General features: G+C 34.6%; 2 protein-coding genes across 2 annotated transcripts; one reads left to right on the top strand and one right to left on the bottom strand.

Annotated features, from left to right (window-relative positions):
* The first annotated feature begins 1,976 nt into the window (after positions 1 to 1,976).
* On the top strand, positions 1,977 to 10,969 carry LOC113503895 (keratin-associated protein 19-2-like). Its single transcript, XM_026886029.1, has 4 exons — positions 1,977 to 2,493; positions 5,795 to 5,963; positions 8,699 to 8,839; positions 10,539 to 10,969. Exons 1-4 carry the CDS (start codon positions 2,482 to 2,484, stop codon positions 10,688 to 10,690), a joined length of 474 nt encoding a protein of 157 aa, XP_026741830.1. The 5' UTR covers positions 1,977 to 2,481; the 3' UTR covers positions 10,691 to 10,969.
* Positions 10,970 to 11,476: 507 nt separating this feature from the next.
* LOC113503918 (xanthine dehydrogenase/oxidase-like) lies at positions 11,477 to 14,124 on the bottom strand. The gene is made up of 5 exons (XM_026886062.1): positions 14,106 to 14,124; positions 12,671 to 13,443; positions 12,125 to 12,317; positions 11,754 to 11,867; positions 11,477 to 11,647 (listed from the first exon to the last, which is right to left on the bottom strand). The coding sequence occupies exons 1-5, from the start codon at positions 14,122 to 14,124 to the stop codon at positions 11,577 to 11,579; spliced, it is 1,170 nt and encodes a 389-aa protein (XP_026741863.1). The 3' UTR covers positions 11,477 to 11,576.
* Between the last annotated feature and the right edge of the window lie 116 nt (positions 14,125 to 14,240).

The following is a 14,240-nucleotide window of genomic DNA, read 5'->3' as shown; positions in this document are numbered from 1 at the left end:
TGGATCCAAATATTTCATTTCGTGTTATTGAGAGCACGGGAGTTTTTTTTTTCATAAAGATTTTATTTCAAATGACCCTTTATACACTTTGAAAATTTCAATTTCAATGCAAATTATTGTTCTACGCGGGGACCAAACCCGCGACACGACGCGCACAGAGGTTTTAGTGTGTGACCTAAACCATTCAAACATCCGTGCAGTGCAACTACATCAGATAAAACTAAAATTTCGATTTTAGTTTTATCTGGAAATCTTATGTTCACAGGCCTATTGGATAAAGTGACGGCAGGTGGACTAAGGCGGTGACAGAATGGTGCTCAAGGCAAGGCAAAAGAAGCGTCCGTCATCCGGGACCAAGAAGGGTTCACGATAATATATAGTTAAGGTCTCGGATCGATTCTGGATGAGGCTGGCACAGGACCGTAGAATTTTACTCGAGGGAGGCCTGTGCCCAGGATTATCAGGATAAGGGCTTTGGTGATGATAATGATGATTAATCATGATTGATAGTCTCAGGGCCCTTAATACAATTGACTTGACTACCAACACCTAATACACCCAATTTAAAGTAGCTAATGTTATGTAAATTACATAAGTATGATTCATTGAAGCAGAAGTAAGGCCAATCTCATTATGCTGACGTATTTCTCAAGGTCACACGAAAATACAGTAAAAGTCTTCGTGAATGATTTCCTTTGTTTTTTTTTTTGGCGTTTGGGTAATGAATAAACAATAAATGCACACTTGTAAAGATTTTAGAAGGGTGGAATTTAAGGGCTTGGTTTTGGAGATATTTTTTTAACATCATGCTTGTGTTGAGATACTCAGATTTAAGATGAAGATAAATTTATTGAAAACGTGGTTGTTGTCACCACGCCACACAAGGCTTCAATTCCTTAGTGCTTGAGCTGTTTTTTTATAGAACCTTTGTCTAATGCGCTCTGAAGAGTTAATGAACTAATATACCAAGAAACACTATACACATTACAACGAAAAATAATAAAAATGCTAGAACAAGACACTTAATAAAGAGCGAATTCATCAATGTCATTGGTCCCATTTTATCTACAACACGGAAAAAACTTACAATATAACAGGACTTATTAGTTAACATCGTCGTATCAAAAATCAGGCATCCGTGTAAATGTGTCACTCACCATGATATTACAAAAATAAAATACCTACTTTTACAAGACCATTTTTTCTTTTGATTTTCAGTCACTTTACCAAGGAGCACACTTTATTTCATTTTATTATTTTTCAGCCGAAATATCGGACGCATGAGTAAACCGTTGCATCATTGAATAATGAATACTTCTCACTAAAGAATATTGGACAATAATAAAGAGAATAAATTAAAAATATCTCATTAATAACAAGTAACAGTATGGGAAATACACATAATAATAACGTAATTACGTACTCCCCAAATTATAATTTTCCCAAGACATTTGAAAACCCACATTAGCATACTTTTAAGTCACCGCCATTCAAATCGAGTAAACCAACCTCTTTTAAACTTGAACGCTTAAACAAATAACGTTTAAATCTTTTATAAGCAAATTAAATGTCGCAACATCTTCTCAGGTGGTCGCAGATGTACAGAGACTTAAATTCAGGTACTTATGATTCATAACAAGTGGTTTAGGGTACCACGCCAAACCTACTAAGCGTGATATATTGACGGATCAATTCCCTCGTAGGACAAGCATTTGTATGATCCATGACTGCTTGTCCTGAGTCTGGGTGTCTTTGTGCATGTGACTTGAAGCCTTCTGCGAGACAATGATTAAATTCCTATAAGCGAGAGTCGTAAAAAATTACTTTGATTTTAGATTCGTATTTTTGTATAATAAAAAGAATTTAGTAAGTTAGTGAGTCACTTATCACATATTTATTAAGTATAAAGTGTAATCAGATACTCACGATCACACATAATTAGTTTTAGAAATTCTCTAAAAGTGTACCTAATGAAGTCTGTAAAAAATTTAGTGACAAAACCAAATATGTCACCAGTTTTAGAACTTACTTTTGAGAATTTAATCTCCAGCAATCAGTAAAACATCCGCGATTTTCTTTAATTTTCCCCTTTCTCTACCTACTATATTTCAAGACATAAAATATTTCGTAATTAAAAAAAATACAATATATTTGCAAATTTCCAGTTCACAACATTTCTAAGCCGATATTTATTGCCTGTACGCTCTACATACAAGCAATCAAAATAATATTAATTGATACAGCATTAAACAATTGACTCTACATTTTTTTACCTCTTTAACATAAATACACTTTTTTACACGAACAATAAACTTAACTACTTTATAACTAATGTGTTAAAGAATTTCCTTCATCCCTGCCCTATCCTTGGCCGTTGAAAAAATGTAAAATAATTGAAGCAAACACTGGCGGTCAGCGTCGGTATATAAGCGCCGTGCGCAAGAGTCGAACATCAGTTGTTGCTGAGAACTTGTATCCAACATGAAATTCTTGGTAAGGGATCTTTGTTTTATTATTTCGGGTTTTGTGATTTGTGTGCTAAATATTATGAAATAATATTTGAATGTTTAAAACGAAAAAATATGTTTTTGAAATATTTTTCCATTAATTTAAATAATAACGTACAAAATGTTTCTTATGATATCAAAATCTAAAATATATTATTTATTATCTAATCTGTTCTTTCCTCAGTTTAAAGCTTTGTCTTAACCTTTTAAATAGAAAAAATCGGCTCTTTTTATGTACAAACTTTGACTAATTTAAAACCTTATTATCTTTTAGTCAATCATTTGCATAATACAAAACAGACCCTTAATAGAGCAATATGACATGCAATTTAATTACTAACTCGTGATTGACAGGCGTTTGACATGTACTAATTTTGTCTAGTTCCCCCTTTCTATATCTCGTGCTTGAGTAAGTTTAAGTGACTTGAATATGCCTATTTAAGTCTATCTGTTTATGTACTTTTAAATATTTGAAATAACTTTTTTGGTAAAACAAGTTCGTATTGTTAAAATTCTTGTTCTTACATAACTTTGCTTAAAAAACAAAATATATGTGTCTTATAATCCTTAAAATAATACATTCGATGCTATACTTAAAATCAGGATTTTCAACCGAAGTTTTGTAAACATCGGCAAAGTGCAGTTTCCAAACCAAATTACTAATTAACTAATCGTGTGCACTACTTAATCTTTTGTATGCAATAAAATCGCAAAAAATAAAAAAAAAGTGACTACCAAAAATCAACATTCTTATGGAGTCCTACGTACAGTTATAAACCACGATAGCCTCAGACTCTACAATATCTTAACTCATATGTAGCGACTATTTAACCCATACAAACACGTTTAAATATTTCCTATCATTAAACCTTCATACAGACCTCATATCTAAGGCACATTGTCCATAGTATTGACACACCCAATTGCCATGGCATAGGAAATTGCATTCGCCCTAGATCGCAACACAAATTATACCTTACCATGCTTAAGGAATGATTCATGCAAGAAATTGTTAGCCCGCAACAAAATAATAGATGTCAGTGTCATCATTTGTCGGTTTCATTGATCGGTAATATTCTAGTGTTGGTAATGAAGATATAATTAGCTAGATAATGTGACAATATTTACTAATTTCTTGTAATGCTGCCCTGTCTGTATTTAACTTGTGCATGGGCTTTCAAAGGCAAAAAAAATTGCTGTCCCGCCAAAAGACACAGTAGTTAAACGATGTCAATGTTCATATGTGACTCAAGGGTTGTGTTCATGTGTTGCGAAAGTTTTACAAACATTCAATTCACATGCACGCATTCGTGGATCAATGCTTGTCATAGGGATCGAACCCGCGACACGTCGCTAAAATTGGCAATGACGTTTCCAACTCACCTATTCGTGTGTTCAATATAAGTCTATTTGAATTTAACAACTCATTTGACACAGTGATACAGTATTTGTGCTCTACAATCCATTCTCCTGAAGCAACACAGTACAACTCAACTGTAGTGATCCTAAGAAGTTGACTAGTATATTACAGTTAGTTTAAACCCTAACAGCAACACTTAACATAACAAGTAGCCAGTACTAGAACGTTTAACATTTCGACTCCATGGTTTAGCCTTTAACTGGTCTAGTTAAGTTAATGTATAGTTTTAACTTAACTATCAGATCAAATGCTTGTTCTAAGTCTGGGTGTTATTTGTTTCTTGTGAAACTCACAGAACATGGAATTTATATTGAGGAAAGTAAAAACAAATTGAAATGCTTTTTTTTATTTACTTTCAGTAATAATAAAACAGATATTGCGTGTGCCTGTCATAAAATGAAAAAAATCTTCTGTATTAGTGATAAGGGATGACTAGCACTGGGTGGATTTGAATTTCATTTTTCTCTATTCTTCCTAATCTATCGTTAATATTAAAATAATATGGGTTGTAATCTTGATTAATACTGGTTTATGGCATATTGATTTGATAAAAATTGAACTTTATTCTAATGTAGGCGTGGTATATCATGATTCGTTAAATATAATTATTGTAGAGATGATTACTATATTTTAATTACTTGCCACCTATTATTTGATATATCGTTTAAGGCTATGAAGAAAAATAACTTATATAAAGGACTTAATAAGAACCAAGATGACTACACCTCATGTATTTAATTACATTTTTGGTTTGAGTCATACATTTGAATTAATAAAGCGTCGATTAAACTAACCAAAAGAACTATAATAATACGTTTAAAACGTTATCGTAACTAAGAATCAAAGTAAATACCTAAAAGCACTTAATTTTTATTCCGTTTATTATAACCACATTTATATTTCCTTTGCTAAATTACTTTTAAAATGGTAATTTCTGACGGTTTCTTTAGTTTAAGTTAATTAACAATTTAGCATATCGGGGAGGGTAAAGTTTGTTGTTTTGTTATAAACTATTTAATTTCTAGTTATTTAGAAATATAGGGAATTCATAACTATGCTTAATTCTCCTCAAAACTGATTGCTGTTGAGGAAAAACATACTGAAAATCTGGATGACAAAATCTCTGGGCTTGGAATGACAAAACCCTAATTCTTTCTCTATGCGAGAAGAGGTATTAGTTCAGCTTATTAATTCTTCAATATTTGACTAAATAGTATACATATATATCAGGTACCGTTTGCAACCTAACAGTATCGTATCAAAACTAACTATTGCGCTAAAACGGCGAACAGCTTACTGAATTGTGTCGGTATCGCAACTTAGACAAATTTATTATTGACTGTCGTAAATTAGGATTTCCTTCAGACACATAATGTCTGTTACTAATCCGGCTATTTAGTACTTCTAATGTATAAGTGATAGTTTGTACTAGAAAATGTTAACACACCCGTTATCACAAAGAAAAATACTGTAATGGATTTTATTAAAATAAGAATAAGGACTATATAGAGGAGCTTGTGGCTAAGCTATAACTGCATAAGTGAGTCGAACACAGGTTAAGTTACGCTTGATGCGGTTGGTCCATAGATGGGTGACCATCTTTGTCATAACGAGTTCCACCGTGTTTCGGAAGGCACGTTAAATTGTAGGTCCCGGCAGAAGCTTGAAAGTCTTACAACCACTCTAACCGAGGGGTATCGTGTTGCCCAGGTAACTGGGTTGAGGAGTTCAGATAGGCAGTCGGTCCTTGTAAAAGACTGGTACTTAGCTGAAACCGGTTAGACTGGAAGCCGACCCCAACATAGTTGGGAAAAGACTAGGCCGATGATGAAGAATAAGGACTAAAATAACGTTTTCTTGTCTCCAGATTGTCCTTGCCGTAGCGATGGTGGCGGTCTCCGCCGAGGAGAAGAAGACGGAGAAGCGTGGCCTATCTGGTCTCGGCTACGGTGGTCTCGGCTACAGTGGCGTCGGCTACGACGGCCTCGGCTACGGCGGCTATGGCGGACTCGGCTACGGCGGACTTGGCTATGCTGGTGAGTTTTTTTTCGATCAAAATTGAGTTGTTTTCTTGGCTCTACACTTCATGAGCCCCGTTGCAAATATTACTTAGCAGAATAGACAATCTTAGACCCTACTACGTGTCGTAATTATCCGTTTACTAATACATTACGTTAACTGACTGTTTAGACTGTCAACACTCTAAAACACCTAGTTAGGTCTACCATCGATGCAAAAACAAAAGCAGAGAATGTTATTTTACAACAACTAAAAAACAAATTCAGTATGAAAACATCTCCTACATATTCTTTCAGCGTCCATATTATCATGTATTACACACGCTAAGCAGAAAACAAACAAGAATAACATACCTAATCGAAGACTCCATGAAATTTCAAACAATTGAACTCAACCCCGTCGGTTCAACTTTAAATTGGCCCAAAGCTTCACTAAGACACGTGACCGGGGTTGAAATTGAACCTCTAGCGGGTTCAATTTTGTTCACTCGAGACACTTCAATTTTGTTATATGTCTATCTTGATATCGATAAGAACTTTTGTGTTTTAAATCGATTAAATTATAATTTTAGTAGTATGATTTGAATTTGGCTCTATTTAAAGCGTCATATTATTTAAATAGGAGGTTGTTACCCGGAATAATATGATTAAAAATCTAAATAACAGAAGTATCATACGGACTGAAATGCAGTATCACCACAAAAGCTTCCAATTAGATCTTTATTACCTAAACAATAAAGTCTAAAAGGACTTACAGAACAATCAAATGAACTCACTCGGACGATCAGTACCTCGTTTATATCTATAAATTTAAAAGCGCTGAGCAAACGGCGAACAAAATTAACTGTCATTAGACGAACAATAAAATAGCGCTTCACTAATAGAGTTCCTATGAGAATGCAGAGAATTAGTACTGTTTTCAAACGACTTTAAAAAAGGAGGTCTTCAATCTATCTGTGTTTTTTTTAATATTTATTGCCTCAGGACTTCAGAGTGCATGAACCAATTTCTGGTGATCCTTTTTTCAATGAAAGTGAAATGGCTGTCATTTTGTAGCCATAAAAACCTGTATCAAATTTGGTTCCGTAGTTTTTAGTTGAAGTCCGTTGTACGTTTTTGTTGTTAAAACATTAAATAACAACTCAAAATCCTCAAATAATTTTGAGTCTGAAGTAAGGCGTTCCTTTACAGTAATAAGATCGATGAAATAAATTGATCTATCATTAAGGTTATGGCAATAAACTGTTATTTTCAGTAGAGGTCCAGCATTTGCCTATAAATTAATGTCCCTGATTCAATTAATTGTTAAATTACCAGTCGCGTGATCATCATTATTTACTTATTATTTACCAATTTTCGTGTAATTCTTCGATGAATAATGACTTTGTGTATGCTTAAATAATTGGTTATTGATTCAAACATCCCACGTAGCTATGTCTAATACTAATTGACAGAACATTGACAATTGTCAATCTACAACCTTGCAATTGATTCTGTAATTCAAATTGTAAAAAAATACAATCGAACGCACATCCGGGGCTAAAGTGGTTTTTGTACATTTTTTCTAGAAAACAAATCACTGTGTACACTCAATTAAGTCGAATATTGGCTATTTTTTATAGAAAAAAAATATCTTATAAAATGACAAACCCAATGATTTTGTAACGCGTGACCAAATCCTATGATTGTATGAGTCAGCGAGTCGGCTATTATTATTTTTTTCTGCGTCTCCATTCAATTGAAAATTGACAAATATCTCGGATAATATCGGAGACAAAAAGTTAGCGTTCAACGATGTCTAAAAGAAATAAATACGTGATTTTCAATAACTGGAATATAGGCTTGAATGGAGCTTGGCTTTTAGGAGTTTAATAGACAGGTGAATGAGAATACATGAAAACCTTTCATCACCAATAATATCGTGATAGTGAACTGTAGCAAATTTTATATTTTTGTTGCCTGAAACACACCTCTATTCATATCGATGGACTTATATGAAAACGATGATCTTCAGAGTCTCTGAACACAATACCAGATCACTTATTCAAAGGGATAAAACTACAACCAATAATTGCTTTAAAAATCCCCAATACATCAGCAGCTCTCTTGACTGCGACGGAATCACTGAAGCGATTCCCGCACAAATCCAAGTTCAATTCACTTCACCGATCATTAAGCTGCAGTTAGTTCATCAATCTCAATAGCAACCATTACTAACCCTAAGAAAAGTTAAAACAAAGAAAATTCTATCAACGCCTCTACCACTATATTTTAAAGTAAGAGTTTCATTCAAGTGGGAAAAAGAGAGTGCTTTACAAAGTTTAGAGTCCCGTCTCTTTCTAACATCAACAACAATCTTGCTTTAAGATTAGGTGGTATAGCCAGTAATCCATTGTTTCTCCAATGTCACAAGTCGATGTGAGAAACACAGGTCCTTGGCACACTAGGCTATTGTTAATACATGTAATTTTATGTTACATTATAACAAAGGTTAACGACATTCGTTTTCAACTGCCTTATTTCCGTGAATTATAATATAGACGAAATTATATTGTTTTAAACGAATTATTCATTTAATTCTTTAATAGAAATAATTAAGCAAGTCGTTTGAAAGATTTTTTTACTTTATAAAAACAAACAAACTGACGATTGATGAGTTTTAGGTAGTCTGTGCTTTAAAGGTCAATAAAATATAATAAGTTCATTATAAATATGAATTCACTTGTTTATAATCAATTGTTTTTGTGCCCCAGGTGCACCAGTAGCGGTTAGCAAGGTTGCGTACACCACCGCCCACGGCGGATACGGCGGCTACGGCGGATACGGCGGATACAGCGGCCTCGGCGGATACGGCGGTCTTGGCGGATACTCAGGCCTTGGCGGTTACGGTCTTGGTAAGTCTTAAATTCAATGAAATAAAGTTCCGTTTTCGTTCATTGTTTTAAGACAATAGGTTTAGAAAGTTATTGTACCTAGGTTTCAGTTTAGGTCATTCAGGGTTAAATAAAATTAGTTTTAGAGCGGAATTACAGGTGAACGGGTTAACAATACAATGTATCTGAATATAAAAAGTAATGGCTGATAGCCGACTAGTAAAAGGCTAGACTCTGTGCGCGACTTTTCGGAGTTTGATCTTGGTGTAGTAGGTACACAAACTACACTTGTAGGTAGGTACTAGGTGTCTGTGACGAATGCAAGTGACTTGAATTGTTTTTAAACGGCGACTCAATGTATATTCCAAAATGCGGGGAAAATATTTTAAGTGAATCAACAAAAATCTCACATCTACTGCGATGACAGATGTATGTCAACACCCATAATTACACAATAAAAAAGAAAACAATGTAGCCTTGGCAGCCAGTAATCAAGATTACAAACATGACATGTCTTGAATACGGGTCCCTAAAAACGTGGGAACGCGAATCAAGTGTAAAATTACGTTGAATAATAGTGATTTTTATCTTAAAACACAATACGAGTATTGTTCTTTGCAACAATAATATCGATACTTTATATTTTTAGTATTGCCTCCATCAGTGGCGTGCATAGAGATTTTATTCAGGGTAGGCAAAAAAAATCGGTCACATAGGAGTCTTATTCGCTTCTCTCAGATTTGATATTTGGTCACGTATCAAATTCATGACCGTACCAAACGCTGCTTAACCTCGATATTTCTCGGTAATCTGTGAAACTGTTCACTCACTATATAACTATCACGGTTAATGCCTACAGCTGAAAGACAGAGGGACAGTCGGCCAGGCGGTTGTGCGTAATGTGAGTGTTAAACTTATGCACGATAGCCCTCCATGATCTTAAAGTCAGATTGTGGAAGCGAGAGGCTGCTCTACATCTCATATTATGCTGTCTCGCTTCCACAAGTGATAGTAGATCTGACTTCGATGTTTGTTACTTAGGCATTCGCAATAAGTTCAACTCCGCGCATGCGCTCTGTATTGTTAATTAGTTTGTTTTCTCAGTTAGCCGTCGGAATTATATTCATAGATCAGAATATTTTGCTAAAGGGTTGTTTGCTAAGGGATAAACAAACGCAATGTAAATGTAGGATTACTCGAAATGATTTTTATTATAAACTAGCTGTTGCCCGCGACTTCGTCCGCGTGGTTAGAAGAAATTGCGACTATTACTTGAGATTTAAACTATCCTATCTCTCAAGTTGGATCGAACTGCACATGATGTGCGAATTTTATTATAATCGGTTAAGTGATTTAGGAGTCCATTGAGGACAAACATTGTGACACGAGACTTATATATATTAAGACGAAAGGGATCGTTCCAGAATAGTACAGAAATATGACAACTTTTCGATAATTTCCTAAATCTTTTTGAGGTTTTTTTTATATGTTCATGTGAGAAGGTTATTATATAATTCATTATATTACGAAATATTAATATTCATACAAAGTTGAGTTGTTATCCCACATTACAATACCTAACATTTCATCACTGTGAAAGGTTAGGAACTCACTCACACATTTGTCCCCGAAGTGATCTTATATCTTCTTAGTTAGCAAATAAACATTCTTGATCATTTCTGAATTGAAGCAGCTATCTCTAATGATTTTTTTCTTCCAGGCTACGGTCATGGCGGTTACTACAGCGCCCCCGCTGTCAGCTACGCTAACCAGGTCGCGTACGGCGGATACGGCGGATACGGACACGGTCTTGGCGGATACGGCGGACACGGCGTCGGATACGGCGGTCTTGGATACTACGGACATCACTAAACCTCGCGCACGACGAAATGTTCAAATTTTTTGATTATTTTTTTCAACTTATACTTTTTAATACTCGACGCAATCGACTTTGGGGTTTAACACCAAAGTTTTTAATCTGTGATCAAATATTGGAATATTTTTTGTTGTTTCATAACTTTATTTTGTGTTAATGGGGAAGTTAAACCCTTTGTCTATTGATTGAATATAATTTGGGCATTAACGCCCGTATTATACAACGAAATATATGCGAGTCTTTGTAAATATCTAAATAAAATAATATAAAATCAATATTGTCTTGTTATCATTTATTGGATTTGTATAATTGTGATATAGCCTTACCAGTGTAGGTATATAGAAAGTTCATGATTACACAAAGATAAACATACACAACACAGATGTAAAGAGATTTAGCGTTAAATAAAAAGATTACCATAAAATCGCTGTGCCTAAAAATACAAAAAGTTCGTGGATAAAGTAATTCGGAACAGTACAGTTGAAAACAGAATCCTCACGATTAGCATCTGACACAAAACAAAAATCACAATTGTATAACGCCTGCCAAAAAATAACAAGCAAATGTGTAGAGCTGCGGGTTTGCGCGGACTTTTCATACCGGCGGGACAGATTATATGGTGCTCGGAGGTATTAATTGAATGGTTGAAGAGTTTTATATCACTGTATGAATTAATACTAATTTGTTAACTTAATACTTGAAGCTACGGATCGTCTCTAGCTACGTGAAGCACACATTCACCATTTCAGTTTTGACTGAAATGGTGAATGTCTGCTGGTTGTAGCAAATACATTATAAATTAATTAACAAAAAGTGAACGTGAAGTATCCGTGCTTTACACTATTGTAATATGGCTTTGATAAATAATACATTATTATTGCATCAGTTCAATACCAAATCTTTAAGATCGGTGGCAGACAGTAAACCCACAGTTTCCACTGACGACGGGCCATCTAAAACAAAATAAACTTATTGTATTAAGTGATTGGCAAACACAAAGATTTAGAAAAGTGTTCTTGAACAAAATGTTATAATTCGTTTAAAAGAGGTCAAACTTACCGATTGGAAACCAGTCAGTTGGAGGTATATTTGATTCTAGCCTGGCTTGTGATATAGCTTCTCTTATAGCTAATGGTATTCCTACTGATAAACACAAAGGAGGTTCACCAACAACTGTGAAATAATCATACAAATTAGATAACAACTTAACAAAGTAAAATGAGTTAGCAAATTTTCTGTAAATAGCCTGTCAGCTATAGCTGACTACGTCTTTATCCAAGACTAAATTAGGTATAGTCTCAAAAAGGAATTTCATTCCCATACTTATTTGCATTTTGCAACATCATTAACTACTATAAAAACGTCACTTTCATCGGCAGCTCTTATGAACGTCCTCCTTCCACCAAAAAGCTATTCAAATTTATACTTACTCTTTGCTCCCTGTATAGGTTCGAATGTAAACGAATTCTTTCTGAAATAAACTCTGAGGTCTTGTGGTATGTCAGTGCACATAGGAACTTTATAGTTCCAGGTCCGATTTGTTAGTGGTTCGCCAGTATTTTCATCATAGAACAGCTTTTCACTGGTCCAGTACCCTAGACCCATTATAAATGCACCTTCTACCTAGAAAGTTAATACTTCCATTATTTATTTGAGTTAGTCCACTGGTTACTGTTAAAATCAGAAAAAAAACGAATCTATCAGTAGTCATTTAGTCAAATTAGACTAGGTACTAGCTAGCAAATTTTAATGTCAACCTCTTCAGGGTTGCAATAAAGGAAAAGCTATTAAGTTGTCGACTGTAATATATTGATCTTGACCTATTTAAGTTTATGTATATTTCATGACCTTAGCAGACCAAAACTAGTCTTTGTACAAGATAGCAACAATGGAATAACTTTGTCTTAAATTGTATTATAAATTTAGATTTATTAGATTATCATCTTATTCATTAGATTATCATCTTGTATACCAACCTGACCAACATCGAGTTCAGGACTAACACTTCTACCAACGTCTTCCAGAATATCCACTCTTAATAACTCATATTCACCAGTCAGCACATCTATTTCTACTTCAGTCAACGCAATCCCAAAAACATTATAATCGTACCTCGCTGGATCATCCTCCGTAATAAAGTCTTGGACTTGCAAATCTATTTTAGAATCATTTGCCGTTTGTATCACTTCAATCCAAGAGGCATTCGGCATTTCTGCTTTGATAGGTTCAAGTCTTTTTAATAGTTTCATACAACACCTAAAGACTCCTAAACCAATGTTCTGTGACGTCAGACTCGCCCCAGATTCAACACAGTTTGGAGAGATAATAGTATTTGTGCTTTTTACTTGAATGTTTTCGACAGGAATGTTTAAATAATAGGCGCAAATTTGGGCGCATTTCGTGTTGATTCCTTGACCCATTTCAATGCCTCCGTGGTTTATGACAACAGTGCCGTCACCAAAGTATACTGATAGAATAACGTTATAACGTGCGTAAGGAAAAACATTGAAGTTTAAGAAGGAAAATCTTAATCCTCGCTTTTTCCATCTATTCTGTTTGTTAAATTGATTTACAAATGCTCTTCTGTCTTCATATTGACCGTCTTTTTTGAGAGTGTTGTACATTTCAACTAGAGAACTGGTAAATTCTGGTTTCAAGTTATTTAACCTGACTTCAACTGGATCTAAGGATAGTTCATAAGCTATTTGTTCCATTATAAACTCTGCTTGAGCAACGCTGTCAAATGTACCTGTAAAAATAACATTTTTGTTATGTAAGAACTACATATCTAAATTTTTAAATCAATTATTTTAATTTTAGTACCTGGTGCTCTAAGCCATGAATTCTTAGGAGTGTCGGTGATGACATTATAACATTTGAAATTCCATCTAGATTTGTCATAGCAATTGTCAAATCCTTCCATAACCAGAAAGGAAAACGTCTCATTTTCAATATATCCAATGTCTTGATATAAATGGTAGTTCATATATTGAATGACACCGCGGCTATTAACACCTACCTAGAAATAAAGTAACTTTAATTTAAACAAAAGGGAAAATTACATAACATACATTTATCAATATTCACAATTTATATACTTGCTTCAAAATTAGTGGTAGACGGAAGCTTCTTTCCAACAGACCTCATAGATGATGTTAAAGATTGTATGAATCGACATGGCCGGTTTAGTTTCTGAACAACCAGTCCACACGCAACAGCTGATTGTATGCTGCGAGATATTTTCAGCCCAAAGGCACCGCCTACACGACGTACCTGCACATCAATGCTGAAAAGAATCATTTTTTTAAATATCCGATTCCTCCACAGTCATAATCGCTCTTCTTTAGGTTGGATCAATTGGATCAATAGTTACCGGTTCTGTTGCATGTTTAAAGCCTTTGACATCATCACCTGCACCCCTCCAATCCATTGCGAAGATGCATACACTATAAACCCTTCTTCAGAGGGATGTATCACACATACAATAGTTTCAAGTGGAAAATGATACTGTCCATATAGTGTGTTGCCGCCTTTAACAACTTTCTC

The sequence above is a fragment of the Trichoplusia ni genome, chromosome 20 (genome assembly GCF_003590095.1).
Source record: "Trichoplusia ni isolate ovarian cell line Hi5 chromosome 20, tn1, whole genome shotgun sequence".
NCBI classification, from domain to species: domain Eukaryota; kingdom Metazoa; phylum Arthropoda; class Insecta; order Lepidoptera; family Noctuidae; genus Trichoplusia; species Trichoplusia ni.
The sequence above is the reverse complement of the archived record's forward strand: the minus strand, read 5'-3'. Positions and strand labels throughout refer to the sequence as shown.

Excerpts from the sequence above, each read along its gene's own strand:
- LOC113503895 (XM_026886029.1), top strand. Across the intron at positions 5,964-8,698 it reads CGGCGGACTTGGCTATGCTG|GTGCACCAGTAGCGGTTAGC; the intron begins GTGAGTTTTTTT and ends TTTGTGCCCCAG. Across the intron at positions 8,840-10,538 it reads CCTTGGCGGTTACGGTCTTG|GCTACGGTCATGGCGGTTAC; the intron begins GTAAGTCTTAAA and ends TTTTTCTTCCAG.
- LOC113503918 (XM_026886062.1), bottom strand. Across the intron at positions 12,318-12,670 it reads CTGAACTCGATGTTGGTCAG|GTAGAAGGTGCATTTATAAT; the intron begins GTTGGTATACAA and ends TTAACTTTCTAG. Across the intron at positions 11,868-12,124 it reads ACCTATACAGGGAGCAAAGA|TTGTTGGTGAACCTCCTTTG; the intron begins GTAAGTATAAAT and ends ATTATTTCACAG.